This window comes from Rhipicephalus microplus, chromosome 1, assembly GCF_043290135.1.
Source record: "Rhipicephalus microplus isolate Deutch F79 chromosome 1, USDA_Rmic, whole genome shotgun sequence".
Lineage (NCBI taxonomy): Eukaryota > Metazoa > Arthropoda > Arachnida > Ixodida > Ixodidae > Rhipicephalus > Rhipicephalus microplus.
In genome coordinates, this window is record NC_134700.1 from 249,901,492 (window position 1) to 249,920,427 (window position 18,936).

General features: G+C 48.9%; 1 protein-coding gene across 1 annotated transcript in view; it reads left to right on the forward strand.

The window, feature by feature from the left end:
• The window catches only part of LOC119164409 (uncharacterized), a 110,712-nt gene that overhangs the window by 55,024 nt on the left and 36,752 nt on the right, over positions 1-18,936 (forward strand). Inside the window, exon 3 of the mRNA XM_075868427.1 lies at positions 220-551. Coding sequence (XP_075724542.1) covers positions 220-551 — 332 coding nt within the window. The remainder of the gene's footprint in view (positions 1-219; positions 552-18,936) is intronic.

Sequence of the window (18,936 nt, forward strand, 5' to 3'; positions counted from 1 at the left end):
TTAAAAACGATTTCGCTGCTTGATCGCATGAATCGAGGCAAAGATGTGGACAACAGTACCGTAATAACAAATCCAAATCGGACTTGAACGAGTGTTTTAGCGAAACATATGGTTTAAATGTATCGTTAAACAAATATGGCCGAGTTTGTTCCGACACGTGATCGGAAACACTGGAAGTCCGCGTAATTAATTGCACGTCGTAACTGTCCTTGCTCGCAGCAGCAGCAGCAGCAGGAGTCGCGCCGTCTTCCGACCGAGCAGCCCTGGGCCCCGTGGCACCGCCAGCCGCCGTCGTGGCGACGCCGCCCAGTCCGCCGAGCCCGACGGCCGCCGCCGCTGCCGTCGTGCAGCCGCCGGCCTCGTCGCTCGTGCTGGCCGCCCCGTCCAGCCTGGTGGCGGCCAAGGACTCGCGGTGGCTCCAGCTCGAGGTGTGCCGCGAGTACCAGCGGAACAAGTGCTCGCGCCAGGATGCCGAGTGCAAGTTCGCCCACCCGCCGCCCAACGTGGAAGTGCAGAACGGACGCGTGATCGCCTGCTACGACTCCATCAAGGTGAGCCAAAGAAAACGGATCGCCGCGCGTGTATCGCTCCGCGCGCGCGGATACGTTTTTAGACGCGCGGTGTGTCACCGAGTCGGCCGCGGAGGAGGTTGCTATTCCGGGAGGGCGACGCCTTTTTTCTTGCGCCCCCCTCTCGCTTGTTTAGTCTTGCTCGCGCAGAGCCTCTTTTTTGGCTCTGCAGGCAGGCAGGCGCTTTTCGTATTTCGGGAAACCCCGGTCCGGCAGCAGCCACTGGCCGACCAGCGCCATCTTGATCCGCGGTTGCCTACGCCCGCCCTTCCTTGCGCAACGAGCAACCGCCCTTGGGAGCTTGGCAAAGAGGATGTCCGTTCATTGCGAGCTCCGCGATATGGCGACGGCTCTTTTGTTTCAAAAGAAAATAATGGCGGTACCCCCTCGCCGCACGACCACCTGCGTCGCCGACTCAACGGTCGAGTCCTCCGTACATCTCGAATACTCGAGTAGTGTTTTACCGCCTCTACGGTGGCGACGCAACCTTGTCGTGGACTCCTGGGGTAGTGCGCGCATCTATAAACGGCATTCTCGTAGTTACCGAAAGTTGCCTATCGGGCGCTTAGGTATTAGGCAGCTTTAGTTTTAGAGTGCTTAGTGGAATAAAAGTGAGCATGCGCACGCTATCTTTTTTTTTTTTTTTGACTTATCGTTACCCTTTTTGCGTGGTCTATCTACATAATGCACGTAAGACTTGGCGGTGGTTCGACACGACCGCTTCTAACCAAATTAGCTTAACGTTGAGGGATTCACTTCATTCGCGGCAAATAGCTGCGTAAAATGGTTTCGTTTATGCCGTCAAGCAGCTTATGCTTCAAGTATTGCGGAAAACTTGGCGAAGTTTTTGAGATCGCTTTCCGCTTCGGGCGTGTTCCTAGGCCTAAACTTGAGAATCGTGTAAACCGTTCCGCAACGTGTTAATTTCCGCTTTTGATGCTATTTATTTTTATTAGCACCAGAAAGTAGGGATGCTGCTGCATGCGGGGATCAGGCGAGCATTTATTTTCTGACTTTTCACTTTTTTTTTTTTTTTGATGAAGTCACCCTTCCGCTAGAGGACGGGATACGGGAACGATATATGGCGCTGTAGACCATCTTACGTAAGGCATATACAGACGGAAGCACGTGTTTTCCTATTCTTTTCTTATGGTGACGCGAATTAAGGAATTAATGAGGGGATGAGACGTTGAATACACCAACCCGAACATTTCCATGCGTCGACTGTGTACTGCTCGTCTAGTTCTCAATACGAAACGGCAAGGTTAATAGCCCAATAAGGCGGTACTGAAACCTGTCCATTAGAACCCGCCCGTTAGATAGCAAGCTCGCTTTCCAAAAAAAAAAAAAAAGTGCTGTAAGGTAACTCCCGCTGTCACGCTAACGCTAAGCTAAATCTGTCTGCTAGGCAGTTATAGTTTACCGGGCTTAGCGAAATAGCGGGATCGGAATGCGCATGTGCAGCACGCTAAACGACCTGTACCGTTCGCCGTCATGCGCGCTTTTAGCGTCGTGCTTCCGTGGTTTACGGAAATAAACGTCAACACATAGCGCTGGTTTCGGGCGCCCGCTTCGAACTGAAGTTGGCGTTGCCGTTGAAAGATTCGCTTCGTTCGCAGTAAATGACTGTGTCACTAAAGAATGTGCTTGTCTTCTCGTGCCTTTGTCGTCGTTCTAAGCTCGCGCTATAACGATCGCTATTTACCTTCGTTCTTTCTAAAGAAATAAAAGTTAACATTGCGGTACGTGGGGAAGCCAGCATTTTCAGTTTTCTTTTCATTTTCAGTTTTTTTAATACGCGTTTGTCTCCCGCCAGGTCGCGCTGCTGTGTCAGTGTGAGGAGGAGAGATCTCAATAATAAAGAATGGCGAACGGGTTACTCGGTCACTTCTCTTCGTCAGTAAAGCCAAGACAAGCTAGGGACGAAGTTAAGCGCCCTTATGGAAATGTCTGCTTCGCCGAAGTTCATTGTTAAACTGTACTTCACGATACTTCGGGCTTCCGGGTTTGCTTGAACTGCTGCCACGTTTGAACAGTGCCACCAAAGCATGCCATACGACATCACTCTGAAATAATAGAGAAGTCTTCGAAATTGTGCGCATAAACGCTCTCTCCCGCTGTACTTAAACTATAGCTGTCCGCAACGAACGTTTGCGGTGCAATAACGCTATTCCCGCTATCGCGCTAACTATAAGCTAATATCGTCTAGGGACATCAGGTTCGTGAAAAACCTTTTTCGCGATTAAGCGTAATTTGTTTGCCACATGGCATATATGTATACCTTAGTCAGGAAATGCAGGGAGGTTTACTCAAGTAACTGCACGCTGTCCGCTTTGCTGCTCTACAAGTGTGGAATTATTTTGCGTGATTGTAGTTTTTGTCGTCCAAAATCAAACGGTTTCCAGTGGCTCTCTTGCTCGCGCATCTCCTGTTCTCCCGCACTGAGGAAAAAAAAGAAGAAAAATTCGACTTCTGACGAATAAACGACCTTGAGACATCGTGTATAGGCCGGCGGTGCAATCGATGCTTTATAAAACGCGAGTGATGTGCAGAGTTTCCTAGATTAATTACGGATATTAGACAGTTTTAGTACTGCGTACGTGGCGGCGTTGCGTACGTAAGGACGCCGCGTTCTGCGTAGTGCGCATGCGCAGACCGCAAAGCGCACGTATCGCGTTACGTACGCAGCCGCTACGTACGCACGCATCAGATGCGTGCGTGCGTACGTATGAGGTGATCGCGCCGCTCTCGAACAAGTTCGCGACAGCGCGAGACTTCGTTTTGCAAAATGGCGGCATCGAAGGCAAGCACCGACCGGCTCTGTGGCTTAAAATATGGCCTCAATCTGGCTATAACACTTGGATTGGCTCACATTGGCTGTCCACAACTCGTGCTTCTATTTTGATCAACCAGACGGCGCAGCACGCTTCACGCTCGTTACGTACGCGGGTACTACGGCGTATTAAAAGCCGATTAGTGGCAAACGACGCCACGTAACGCAAGGCGCTTGCGTGATGCGTACGTAGCACCATTCCGCAGCACTAAAACTCTCTATTCATCTCTAGCACGACCACTAAAAAACGCTTAATAATTTCGCAACTCTTTTTTGACAAATGAAAAATTAGTTGGACGCCATCCTTCCACGTTGGACTCGAGGGGGGGCAGAAAATGCTGGCGCTTCCAGTGGCGGCTGTGACGCAAAAAATGTTGAATCGCGTGGCACCACATCCTCGGCGGTGCCTTCGCAGTTTGCATTGAGGCTCCTCGCCCGTTCGCGTGGTTTAGCGAGATTGCATAGATAAGGTCGTCAATTCTGGCTTTGTAGCAACAACAAAACGTACAGTTGGCTTTGCGCCCAGAATGTGCGCGCGCGCGTGTGCGTTTTTTAAAAAAAAAAAACATCTGGATAGTATCGTAAAAGTGTGCAGTCCTTCTCGGTTGCTTTCCTTGTTTGTCCTTGCGGCGGACAAGTCAGTTTCAAGCGCTATATTCGTCCTTTCTGCGCGTTTCCTTACACCAGTACAGTTTAGTTTGTGTTTATACCAATAACTTCGCATGCACAGACACTCTCAAAAGTTCGTTACTATACGTAAGGCCACCCGGTGTGGCAGCTTGAGCTCAGCGCTGTTATACCGTACTTTTTTTGTTATACCGTACGCCAAGAATAGCCGCCTTAGCATTGCACATGCGGAATTTACCCATAAATATTACCACATGCGGAATTTACCCATAAATATTACCTTATCACAACATCTTTTTAGTTTCTCGTAAAGAAGTGATGCCTGCTTTTTCACAACGCCACAGCGCATGTGCCCTTCCCCTCGCGGGAATGTCGCAAAACGCCTCCCGGTCTCGGAGGCCTTCGCTCTAGCCGTGGCCTCCGAGATGGCAGCCGCGCGACCGCAATATCGAAGGCCACGGTTCTAGCAATACCAGTTCTCTGTCTTTATCAAAAATCAAATGCCAGAGGGCAACACCGGAAAAATGTAAAAGGCGAATTGAGCAGTGACATTGACCTCAAGAACATCCATGCAAGCGGCTTGGCGTAATACCGCCTGAAACGATGGTTTGTGCGCTCTGGCCAAGAATGCAAACGTCCTTTATGCTAAGTGTGCGCTCGTTACGCGAGGCCAACTACCGAGCGGCAATGACAAGATTATGTTATCTACAACGATAACTTACGATGACGGGCGTTTTAAGAGGCGAAGCTCCTTAAGCCTGGGTCGTGCGTCCTCGATGTATACAGTAGGTTGCCACCTCTCGCTTAGTTTTTACAATACTCGCTAGATGGCGGTACTTGTATATGAAAAAAAATTGTTCACTAAATGGACTGACTGATGGACAGAAAAAAAAGTGTTCACTAAATGGACTGACTGACGGACAGACGCACCGACGGACAGACAGACGGACGCTGCCAGCGGACGGACGATTCACAGTGGACAAAACCCTTCGAAGCTTCGTCCCACTCTTCATCATTCACTCTGTGGATATGCTGTGATTTTTTTTTCAGCGTTGCCTGATGGCAAAAGCACGGAGAAGGTATTGTTTGTGTCTTTGTGAGCTCATCAAGCTTTAGGTTTGAAAAAATACACTTGCAAATTAGAGCATACGCATAAATGACCTTTCCGAAAAATAGTTGTTCGTTATCTAGTTATAAAGATAAGCTCGGACAACAGAAATTTCGCTCGTGCAACTAACATCGTGGGACCTAAACTAACTCGGCGTCCGCGAAATTACAAGGCATTGCTTGACGCGTGCTGATGTGTGATGCGACTTTTTTGTGCATGAAAATAGGCTGATAATGTTCTCGCAGAATCCTTGAGAAATTTGAGTGGCACTTAAAAAAAACGGGGGGAGACGTGGTGCACATTGCGGCTGGACTAACTGGGCTTTATTGAACACATCCATCTCGTAGGAAACCCTGGCTAGCATGCACAGCCCATATAATTGCATCAGCAGACCTTCCATCTCACTGATGCAGAAGGAACCAAGTTTCATATCGCCGGCACTAGCTAATTGATCTTGATGTCAATGTTGTTTTGGTGTGCGTATGGCTCTTAGAGCTGCGCGTGCTAGCCTGGTTGTCCTTAGATATTGTCTGTCCGCTTTTTTATGCGTGCCACGTCTCTCCTCCGGGCTTCGTTTTCAAGTTTTCCAAGATATGTACTGACTGTTCTAGATCACAACTCTGTTGCTCACAAAAGTAGAATGCAACAGCAAACTTGAAGGCCGATGGATGGAATGGATGGCCGAATTTCGGGTGTGGGGGCGTTTGGAATCAATGGAATCATTTACCCGGTGCGCTTGATGAACCTGCACATGAGATGTAATTGCGTCTCTCATAATCATATGGTGGTTTTGGGACGTTGAACCCCACAAATCAATCATCAGATGTAATTAGCAGCCGTGTATCGGGCATCTAATCGCTGACATTCAGCGGCTTCGTAACTGTCGACGCATCGTAACGAATCGCGTGGAAGATCATGCTGGGTTTCGTATTCATGTAGGTGTCAGTTTATGTTTCTCAACGCGCCCGTCCTCGACACACATTTCAGCCAAACTTACACGGTCATAAGACCCGTCGATAGGCTGCCAGCAGTCTTACATTATCCATTGGTGTCCCTCGTTGTTTGTGCCCCGCGGTTTGCGTGACGAACTTGATGTCTCGCGTGCACGTTGAATGAGGGTAATATTTAGCGTGGGCACGTCAAATTTCAACGTCCTCTCGCCATTTTTTTTTTTTTGAAAGCCAAGACGTTGGCTGCGCCCTCTGAGGGACAGTGGGAGAAACGGCGTCCCAAACGCGGTTCGTCGAACGGCTTCTATCGGAAGAAGAAGCGCAGTGCATAAAACGGACGGTTCCAAAGAAGCTCGTGTTTCCCATGTCTTGACCGAACCCGTTCTGAACGGGGTCCGTTGGTTGACGCTTTTTTTTTTTTTTTTCCGTGACGGCGATTGTCCGTTCGGGACCATTCATCGGCTCTCCTCCAAGAGCGGGCCCAATGAATGAATGGCTCGCTTATCAATGAACTCCTCGTCCTGACGGGAAGGAGTCGAAGGCGCAACGCTGCTAATCCGCCAGGGGGCGACAATGGCGCCGCGAGGGGGAGGCCACAATGGCGGCGCCCAGTTAATAGCAGCACCACTTTCATTACGGCGCGCCCCTGCTCGGGCGTGGCTGCTGGACCGCGCCCTATACGGCGTCGAGTCCCCGCACCACTTGGCGGCGTTGCGGCAGCGCGCTCGTCCACCATTGTATCGCGTGTTCTCTCGCGTTGCTAAATTACATTGTGTGGACCGTAGTTTATAGGCAGCTCTGTGAAGAGCTGCCACAATCGATCCCAAGTCCACGCGGGAATTCCCAGGGAAGTCGCAGGTCCGCCGAAATTCACACCAAATGGGGCACGCGCTTCAAGGGCAAATGACGTCACCGTTTCTCGCGTGGCGGGCGCATCCTGGCTCCCAGTACGAGCCAAGTGCCACATTGTTTTTGCGGCCGAATTGTAGCGTGGCATATAAGATGAATTGCTTCGAACTTTTCGACGTGATGTCCCAGCAACGTGTAGTCACTAAATTAATTGCGCGATACGTAAATTCGCGAAAAGAGCGCCGCTCATTGTGACGGGTTCGGAACCACTCTCGCCATTCAGTTTGTATTGCGATACGATCCAGCAGAAGCAGCTGCCGAACTTTCTGTTGGCCTGCCGCGGCGTCGTCACGTCAGTGCGTCGTCGGAATTGTCATCTCACTTTAAAAATATTGATTGATATGTGGGGTTTAACGTCCCAAAACCACTATATGATTATGAAAAACTTTAAAAATAAACGTGTTCCTCAAACCTTCGGCCGGATGTTTTTGTAACAGTGTGCCACGCAGACCACTACGGCGTGTGTCATAATCACATCGTGATATTAGGACGTAAAACCCCAGAGTTTGGGATATTTCCTCCTCAAAAAATAGAGCATTTGTCCGCGTCGATTACTCAATTGATATTGTCATTACTTGCGCAGAAAGGATAGTTAGTTCTGCTCACCAAACAAAGCGAGGTAACCCAGACCATGTTAAATACGTTACTAAATGACTTCGAGATAGGTGGATTTCTCACGGGGAAGGTAGCACCTGGCCGAAGAGACCGTGGTACTGTATATAAATACTGTTGTTTTTGTTATTGCCAAGGTTGGACCGGCTGACCAGGTGCATAGAACAAGCATGGTCGTGCACTAAAGAGAGGCACTTAGGACTCATACAGTAAGCAATACAGTAATTACTCGCGTAATTTCACGGAGTGCATACTCTTGTGGCAGCATCTACGAAACCAGTACGAGGAGGACAACACATATCAGGACAGAGCATGTGACAACACCCACGCGCTGTGTGAGGGCTTTCCGAAGGCGTCGGAAGTTGTCGCATCGTGAGGGGTGGGGGGGTGGAGTGATTCTTAAATCAGCGGAAAGAAGATAAAAGTAGTGAGTCCCGTAACTGTCTGCATCAGAGTGCGACACCTCAACAGAGGCTCACGAGGGAAGGGGATAAGGAGGGATTAAAAGGGGTAGAGCGAGAAGCAAAGAATAAGGTAGAGAAAGATAAGGACACGGTCGAAGGAGTCCGAGGACGGGGTAGCGACAGCTTCACGGCGTCAGGAGGTGGCGGAGGGCGAGAACCGGTCGGCCAGAGCTGCGCTGTCGTCGGAGATCGTCGCCGGGGCACAAACCGTTCGGCACGGAATCCAGCGAGCGATTGTGAGGTAAACGAGCTGATATGTGCTATATATACACGGGGTGTCCCAAATATCACGCGGCACGAGCACAACCGTTCGCGTCATACTACATCGTCAGCGTGGCTATGTGTAATTGTACGTTCGCATTCCGGCGTAAACAACAATCGCCCACACGTGTCGTTCGCGTTTCCTGAAAGCTTCGTGCTCGCTACTTTCCCGTTGAGGATGCCATGTCACGGTGATGGCGCGGCGGTCGTGACCTGGAAGTGGCGTGCTGGCGCCGTTAAAGAAAGGCCCGCCGCACAGATGGATGCGCGGGGACGGTGCCAGTCCCCGCAAGAGGGTGCCCCTCGCTCCAAAGGCTTACACTATTCGGGGTGTATCCTGCACTCAATCGACAACGACAGCAACTCTTGGCCCCGCCGCGGTGGTCTAGTGGCTAAGGTACTCGACTGCTGACCCGCAGGTCGCGGGTTCGAATCCCGGCTGCGGCGGCTGCATTTTCGATGGAGGCGGAAAGGTTGTAGGCCCGTGTGCTCAGATTTGGGTGCACGTTAAAGAACCCCAGGCGGTCGAAATTTCCGGAGCCCTCCACTACGGCGTCTCTCATAATCATATGGTGGTTTTGGGACGTTCAACCCCACAAATCAATCAATCAATCAACAGCAACTCTTGCACAAAAGTCGACATCGCACATTTTGCTACAAAATGTGCGATGTCGACTTTTGTGCAAGAGGAGTAGCCGGCGCCACTTATTGGCACCAACCTCTCCTTACATACATTTAATAAAAAAAAAACAATATAATTATGAAGCAAGGTGGCTGGGCAAACATACCTTGAAATTGTACCCTCATATTATGTAAATAATAATAATAATAATAATAATAATAATAATAATCTGTGCTTTAACGTCCCAAAATCACAATATAATTATGAGAGACGCGTTGTAGTGGAGGGCTCCGGAAATTTCGACCACCTAGTGGTGCTTTTTTCATTGTGCCACGTTTTCATCTAATCACACGGTTGGGCAAGAGGAATTTGAGATGCCCCGCCGGGTAGGTCTAGTGGGTAAGGCACTCGGCTGCTGACCCGCGGGTCGCGGGATGGAATCCCGGCTGCGGCGGCTGCATTTTCGATGGAGGCGAAAGTGCTGTAGACCAGTGTGCTCAGATTTGGGTGCGTTAAAGAACTCCAGGTGGGCGACATTTCCGGAGCCCCCCACTATATACGGCGTATCTCATAATCAAGTGGTGATTTTGGGACGTTAAACCCCACGTGTTATGAAGTATTTGAATTACAAGATACAAGATGCTAGTAAGATCAGCTTGACAAGTGAAGTGCATTTAACGTTTCCTGCTCCGCACGATAGTGTTTGGATCAATGTTGCCACCTTGCCACTAAAGAAAAAAAAGAAAAGAAAACGGGGTCATCGCCGGGGGGCGGGGGGAGTACAATTTACGGCACGCAATGTTACATCACACGTCATGTCATGTGTCGTAACATTGTTGCTTATATTAATATATATATATGAAAAAGAGCCAACCGACCATTCTGTTCACGTAAAAGTGTGTGCCTTCCATTTGGGATGTAAAGCCCCTGCAATTATAATTAATACGTGTCGTACACGGCAGGAGCGAGCTGTTGTTCTCAGATAGAGATCTTCGGTCTTAAGGGAGCAGACGTTGACGTAATTTTCGCTGCTTCGATGGTGGGTAATTTAGGCTCGCGATGCAAGCGCCGACGTTTTCATTTTTAGATCTAGTTAAATGATCAATATACTAGAGGGATCACTTTAATTCGCGTTTTTACGGGCACGAGATAGAAATCGCTTGATAATTTCGTGAGAATTTTGGTGACTGAGGAAAAATATTAAGCGTCTGCATTTGTTGCTAAATTTACGCTTTAAGAGTACTAAGCGATGTGACAACAAACGGTCTATCTTCGAAGCCTTCATTTGTGGCGTCCCCCCATAACCATGTCCTGGTTTTGTGACGTAAAACTGCAGAAATTATTATTTTTATTATTATTATTATTATTAATTTACGCATACAAAAATAAAAAAACGTTATACGATGGCCAGAAAACCGACCAGTGATGGCCATTCTTAGGATGGGACTAGCAACCGGCCCACTGTCTAGAAAAAACCGGCCGGGCAGGTGGCAACCCTCGTTGCGATATGAGTACCTTGCTAAGATACATGATATATAATATTATTTCACGTGTCGGTAATGCAAATACCGATACCCGTCTTGCAATCGAATTTTTCACGTGCAGCAAATGCGTAAAACACGTTGGGGATAGAATATACAGAAGGAGGTCCCACAGCACAAGGCCGAAAGGGGACCTCCTGCGTGTCTTCTTGGTATACATGCATCGCGATACAGATTCAAGATACCTAGATGGTTTCGTAGATATCTGATCTCAGACACATCTCGGATGCTGCCCAGCTTTTCAGAGGCACGCCTTAACAACGGGTGAATCCGGATTGATTTCGACCACAATTGGGGGTTCTTTATAGTATGCGCGTAAATTCTAAGCACACGGGTGTTCTTTGCGTTTTCTCGACCGCATCTAAATGTTTGATAGATTGATATGTGGGGTTTAACGTCCCAAAACCACCATTTGATTATGAGAGACGCCGTAGTGGAGGGCTCCGGAAATTTCGACCACCTGGGGTTCTTTAACGTGCACCCAAATCTGTGTACACGGGCCTACAACATTTCCGCCTCCATCGGAAATGCAGCCGCCACAGCCGGGATTCGAACCCGCGACCTGCGGGTCAGCAGCCGAGTACTTTAGCCACTAGACCACCGTGGCGGCGCAACATCGAAATGCGGTCGCCGTGAACCGAACCCGCGACGTGCGCCTCGACTTCGATCACGTATAGCGCGAAACCGTTGCGTGTTTCCTACCACAGCAGGTCCGCTCGACCGATAATCGCCGCAATCTGTGTGGGTCATATGTCAATAGCTGAAGCGTATTTTATTAAAAAAAAAAAAATGGTGACGGATGCGTGAGCCAACCTTCGCTGGCCTTGCATGACAAAGAGTTTGCGCTTTTAGATAAGGGTTAGACATTTTTGTACCTTCTTTTTATCAGAACATTCCCCAGAATATGTCGCGTTGCTCACGTGTGCTGTTCAAAAGGTTGCCTGTTGTATATGTTATCATGTGTGCTGCGAATAACAAAAGTCAGTTGCTAGTCAGCGCTCGTGTTGTCCTCTTTGCGTTCCGTACCTCGACTTTCGTCTGTTTCTTCTAGCACATTCGTGTTCGCGCTGCAACCCTTAATTATCATGAATTCAGACCAACTAGCCCAAATCGCCATTCGTCTCCCTCCATCGCGTTTGCGTGAATTCAGCCTTCCTTCGCGTACGTATATTGGAGTTGCGTACAGGTGTGAGCGCGTTCGCTCTTCTCAGAGCTTTCACAAGGCAGCAACACAAGCCTATGCTCGGCTCGGAAACAGCGCAACATGCAAGCGCAAACACAAGTGACCCATGTCGGGCACTGCGCGACCGGACCGACCGGTGGTGCGAAGGCGCTGCAGGTTGGCGGCGGCGCGCTCGACTCGCTGCCATGGCGACAGGGATCGATGGCGAGCTGCGCTTTGGCGAAACACGATTTTCGCTGCAAATGAAAGAGAAAAAAAAAATACCGAGCCGAACACATGGCGAGAAATTGCCCCCAAAACAAGCGTCTTCACGTCGAACCGTGAGCGTGTTTCTCCCTTGCCAAGTACCAGTGACTTGATGGTGAAATTCGCCACGAAGCTTTGCTATCAGTCATTGCCCCCTCCCCCGAGCCTTCGTAAGCAGATAAGTTGTAAGGAGCTGTGGGAGGCTGCCATGCGCAGCTACAACCCCGACCTTCAGGAGGCCATCCTGAGGTGGTAGAAGAGGCCTACGCCGGGAGTAGGATCCCTCGCCTTCTTGCCGCCCCTTTTCCCTTAAGATGGGGTAAATAAAGTTGTTTCTCTCTCTCCCTGTCTTCTACGTCATGATAATGTTTTGTCTGTCGGCGCATATACAATTACCGCGGGCTCAAAGATCGTGGTGCTCGCTCCGTTTTTTCGGCGCACTGCGGAAGGCGACGAGTTCGCGGCTTGGTCTCGGATCCTTCATGCAGGGCGTCCACGGCTGCTTGTTCTACACTTTTTTTCCCCCCTCAAGCAGGCAATTCGTATGCCACGCACTCTTGCATACGGCAGAGTAACGCCGAACGGCCGTTTGAAAGTATCTGTATTGAAATTATGGTCGTGCGCACGTGGGTGAGGCGGGGTTCGAGATTTAAAGGGGGGGGGGGGGGGCGCTGCGGTGAACCTCCCCCCACCCCTCTTTATTTCGTTAAGGGGAACCTCGCGCACGCCTATAATTGAAAACTCGGCTGCTGACCCGCAGGTCGCGGGTTCAAATCCCGTCTGCGGCGGCTGCATTTCCGATGGAGGCGGAAATGTCGTAGGCCCGTGTACTCAGATTTGGGTGCACGTTAAAGAACCCCAGGTGGTCGAAATTTCCGGAGCCCTCCACTACGGCGTCTCTCATAATGATATGGTGGTTTTGAGACGTTAAACCCCACAAATCAATCAATCAATCAGAACAAAACGACGACACAGAGACAGGAAGGACACGAAAGACACGAGCGCCGTGTGCGTCGTGTGCTCAGCTGCACGCGCGGCTGCACCAAGCCGGCACCGTCAGCGTAGGAGGCGCAGGAAAATCGTGACACAGGTGCTGCACCTCTCCTGCACCTTTCGAAACGAATGGCAGGGTTCAGAAGTCGTCAGTGTTGCACCGCTGAAATGAATGGCAAGGTGCAGCACCTTCGTGCGCTGGTTCATTTGGTGCAGGCGAATCGAACGGACCTTATGCTCGCCAGTTTTGCACGTCGGCTGAACCTCCTGGAAAACAGGGTCAGTCTGGAGACGCGCGCTCAAAGGGGGCGAGCGCGTGCCTCTGGACCGGCCGTGCTCGAAACCAGAATGCCGAAGAACACCACCGTGAACCGGTTCACAAGGTGCAGGTGAAACGAATGAACCTGCAGGTCTGGTGTGCCTCTCTGAAAAGGAAATGCCGCACATCCTGCGTCGTCACCGGAAATAATCTTGCTCGGGCGTGAAATCTTTGTTGGCCGTAACCACACTCGCCAGAATACGACGGGTTGTTTGTCTCGTCTCGTGCTCCTATCGCGTTGCATACCACACAACTAGAGTGTGCCGCACAAGGCAAAGAAAATCCTGCTTCAATGACTCCGCGAATAATAATAATAATAATAATAATAATAATAATAATAATAATAATAATAATAATAATAATAATAATAATAATAATAATGGCTCGCGTCACATCATCAAATCGTCCTCCAAAGCGCGCCTGACCGTAATGGTAAATTGCATTTCCAGAACTTCACTTTCGCAGGTCAGGCATGGCGGCTTAGTTTTCTTTGTCGTTTTTGTTTTCATTTCACGTTAACACAGTCAATATATCAGTTTCTGGCAGGGGCGGCGACAGAGGGGGGCAAGGGTGGGCTGGAGCCCCCCCCCCCCCAAATTCTCGCCTGCCCCCCCTATGCCCACCCAAGTGCCCGGAAGCATATATTGAAAACCTAGTAGGAGCAGAGCTAGCTTGCCCCCCCCGTAGGAACTCACTTTTCGTGGTTGCCCCCCCCCCCCCCCCAGTAAAAACATCCTGGCGCCGCCCCTGGTTTCTGGACTAAGAATCAAGGCACTCGACCCATATTGATCATTAGACTCGGCCGACCTGCGCACCTTAAGTTATTCAACGTCATAAATAGTGCTGTTTGCTATTAGGGAGTTTTAGCTTGTACGTATACTTATTTACGTTAACGTCTTACCGGATACCGGTTTGCGTTTACCGCCTAACCGGAACGCATATCTTTCAACGTGTTTAAACGTTTACGTTCGTACGTAAACGTGTATACCTTTACGTTTTCGCAAACCACAAATGGTGATGCTAACTGCATATAAACTGCATTCAACGTAGATATAATTGAATCACCGTTGTGGCCAAATCGCGAGACGTTCTTTTATGCAATCTGGAATGCGCAAAAAAGTGAAAAATACAAGTCTACTGCAATGATGGTGTCGACATCTTGTGACACTTTGTGCAACCACAGTCATGAACACGTTGGCTTACGCGTAATGTTTTTGAGATTAAAATGATTATAAAGGTAACTCATTTGTAATAACGCCGCTGCGCGGTTTTCACACCATACGTACAATGGGCGATGTTTCTGCAATAACAATTTTGTAATTACCTGGTTCACCATTTCCCCGCTAGATGGCGCCACCTATCCATCTTGTAGTGAGCTCGCACGTTTACGGCGTTCATGTCCTTGGCCATTTTAGCAATCCAGCTGAAACTAATTTGGCGCTCGCACTTCCACTTATTTCAACTCGATGGCTCGAGTCCCCGCTCTGCAGATGTCTCGAGTTTCTACGAATGATGGTGGATTGGCGAGATGTATATAAGAGAAAGGAGTGTATATTTGAGGGCTCGTTTTCCCGTGTTTTGACACAATATTAACGAGACCTAACAGAACGAGATCTATTAACGAGATCTAACAGAACTGCGACCTTCGTCGCAAGTTCGGAGCGAACATCGCCTCTCCGGCCAGGGTCGTTTGCGCGCGCGCTTATCTCGTTAGCGAACAAGGGGGGGGGGGGGGGGGGCTTATGGTTGCCGTGCTATCGCGCCAACGATCAGCGCGCGGCTCTTCCCCCACACCAGGCGCGAACTCCTACGCTCTCAACACGAAAAAAAAAACGGTGCCAAAAGTGTACTTGGAGCGGCTGTCCACACTTAGGTGCGCTCTACACATAACAAACTGCCACCAGCGGTGACACAGACGTATAGCCCTTAGTACCAGCATGCGCTGCCCACGGAGGCCCTTCTCATCAACGCCGTCACTACCGACAAGCCTTGTTGTGGTCATCTACTGCGGCCGCGCCGCAGAAAACTTGGTTACTTGGCATGCGCATGCTCACTACAATTAAGATTGCTCCTAAAAATGCTAGCCTTGCTTTGTGAAACATTAGAATATGTTGCTATCGCATTCATTGCTTCGCCCTTTTGGCGAAACTGTGACTTTTTTTTTTGTAGTTTGCGAAATCAGAGATACAGCTGCGTATACATAAGGAAATTGATAGCACCGGGGTCAAGGCGAAGTGACTTGGTTGGATGCTAGTGCTTCTCCCTATAAGATTAGTAAAAAAAAAAGAAAGAACGATTACTGGAATAAAGGAGAGAAAGTAACTATTGTGCGACCAGGCCTGATCCCGAAGGTCGGTGGCCTTCCGCAATCCATGACTCGCTGCTGCCGTGCTAGCCCTGTCCAACAACCACGATCGCGTTTATTTAGAGCGAAAATTGACCGTCAGTGGCGTCACCATACGATGTCGTGGATATCAAAAATTTATAGCTCCATCATGTGACATTTGGCTCACGGAGGCAGTTCAAAACCAGCTCATAATGCAGAAAGGGTGCCTGCGATCTTTGAGGCTGTTATAAAAGCCTGTTATAGGTGCAGAAGTATCTCGGAAGGGTACGGCAGATGTTCAGTAAAAATCCGTGGTACAAATACTAGGAAGAACCAGGAGGTAGCTTTCGCCTTTTTAGTCGTCTTCGATAAATGCATGAGGAACCGTGAGTTTTATTAATATTTATGATTATACCAATCATAGTCATCAAAAATTTAAACGATGCGTACTAAGAAACCAGCTCTAGCATGTGCCACCGTTAACCGTCACTGAGATTGTTACATTTTTACCGCGGCGCGCCTCACTCTTGACCTATCTCCTTTAATTGGTGTCATAGTAGGGTGGCGATAATTCCAGCCACATTAGTTTCATGCTTGACACCATGAAGAAGGCTTCACAGAGTAAACAAGAGTCCTAGCAGTGGTTTGAGGCCATCATCATTATCATCATCATCATCATCATCAAATTTTCTCCTGCAGACGTTGCATTCCAGAGCAGCAGCTTTTCGTGGCTTGCTTTTCTACCAGGCAAGTGCCTTTTGTGAAACCAGAAAGGGTAGTTGTTTTTCATTGCCTCTACGCGAAAAACGCGTATACAGTCTTCGGGTTTGGTGTGAACGTTTGTCGCAGTATTACTGTGCGGTTCAAGCCTTAAAACGCGCTTCACAGCTGCAGTAACAACGCACTCGCTTTTCGAAGGCGCTGTACGCAGACAAAGATGAACAGCTTGCAGAAAAAAAGGTGGAGCTAATCTTTACATAATGACTTCTTGGGATAGTTGTCTGGACAAAGTCGGGCCGCGTACTTTGTGGTGGATTTCTAATGTGACTAGTGGTTAGGAGAGTATAAATTGAATCGTGGCCTACGACATTGCCTCCCGACTAGGTGAATGAATGAATGCCGCTGGTTCTTGAAGGAAAAGAAAAAAAGAGCTAATTTCTGTCTGCCTAATCTGGCGACACGGCTAAACTCTTTGTAGGGGAGGGGAAAAGGGGATAAAAAGAACAGTTTAAAGATTAAGAAGAGAGAGCACTCGCCGCACAAAAGCGACAGAAAGAAGAGATAAGAAAGATTGAGGACATGGTCGAAGGAGCCCGAGGACGGGGCACTGATCGGCGAGAGCTACACGGCGGCAGGAGATCGCGGACGGCGGGCCGATCGGTGAGAGCTACGCTGGCGTCTGAGAGCGCGGACGACACAACCCTTCAGCTTGAAATTCACCGAGCGAATCCCTTTACTAGATGCCTGCCGCGTTGCTCGCTTTTCCCATTGCGGCGGCGGTTCCTCCAGTTCTCCACAAATCTGTGAGGCGCCGCTCGTTGCCTTTCCGCAGAGAGAGAGAGAGAGGGAGAGAGAAATGAGAGTATAAAAGCGCTCCAATCGGCCCACGCGGAGGGCATCTAGTTAAAGAGGCATTGCCTGTGGCCTCCGAGATTGCGCGCCTACGGGTTTCTCTGTCTTCTCTACGGCCGTCCCAGTTGCACGGAGAGAGTGTAATTTCAGAGGTGGGCGTGGCCCGCCCCTCCTCCGCACAGCAGCGCCCGCCGCGGAGTGTCGCAAAGGCAGTCGGCGCTTGCATGATGCGAGAAAAAATCTGGTTTGCGCTTTATGTATCCTCCCCACTGATTTGTAAAGGTCGGGTCAAGGTGTAGAGAGACAAAGTGCTACAGGGCCTATATATTCTGAAATGCTGGAAATGCACTTCAAAATTTATTGCAATAATTAGTTTGAAATAAATTAATAAATCACTGGAATTTAATCACATTCATTTTTATTTCTCGTGAGAATAATCATGGTCTCTGAAGGTTGATAGGTTCATTATTGGTTGTAATCCGCAGGTCGCGGGTTCAAATCCCAGCTGCGGCGGCTGCATTTTTGATGGAGGCGAAAATGCCGTCGGTTCGTGTGCTCAGATTTGGGTGCACGTTAAAGAACCCCAGGTGGTCGAAATTTCCAGAGCCCTCCACTATGGTGTCTCTCACAATCATATGGTGGTTTTGGAATGTTAAACCCCACATATCAATCAAACAAATCAATTAATGAGTTTAATTGGCACAGGGGGGCAGTTCTAGCTGGAGTGTCAAAATGAAGGAATCAACAATGTTGCATGGATACAAGTATATATATAATAAGCTATTACCGGGCCTGAAATCGGACTCTGTATAAATGTGTATCGCGTGCACGTGCACACACGCACACACGTGCTGACTAAAATTGTGACATTTACAAGTAAGTTGGACATACTCGTCCGGAGTACACGGAGGGGATCCTAAGGTGAAAATGTACAAATATGTAAATAACAGCTATGCTTCGTCTGTATCCCGGAGTGCTAGAACACGGAGGGACTGCACGCTATGAGACTTTCTTGTCAGGGTCGCATCACACATGCCATGAATATACTATCCAATAAGCTTCACTTAATCAATCAATGTCATACAGTATGAAAAAAACGTAAACTAAATGGTACCTAAACAAACTAAAATTCAAAAGAACTTCCAAACACCAACGTTCGGGAGAACCAGTGATACAGAAACTGAACTTTTCTGAGCTTTGCGCTGTGTTCTCAGATGTAACACCACTAATATTTTTGATACAAACAGCCCAAGAATAGATTAGTTGTAGCACGATGTGTCAACCGTGGCAATGCCTAAATTTGCTCTCCTTTTCATAAAAGGCCAGTGACGCATCCACACACGGTAACCATGCAAATGCCCCAGCTTGAGTGCATTACAAAGGAATAAGGTTGAGCGTACACTGTAGAAGAAAGCTATTCGAGCTGACAAAACTCTGCACTTGACATCGGCACCCTCTTTGCGATGCTGCATCTGCCAGATCTGGCATGAAAGCTGTGCTTGCATAGTGCACAATGCTTCGCACTCGCCTACATGGATTTCCCAATTTTCCTTTCCAACTACGTCCTACCGTGCCACAGAAGCAAGAGATCGGGAGGAGGGCAGAGACGGTCATCATATATCTAGACTGAATGTCGCTGGTGCTGTGACGGCTCCAGACAGGTTGCAGAGGCGTTTTATCATTTATGCTTGTTAATTTGCAATGTAGATTGTATTTATATGGCCATTATACCACCAAAACATGAGCAATGTAGAGGTAACAAGAAAAGAAGACAACTTAGTTGTTACATATACAAAACACA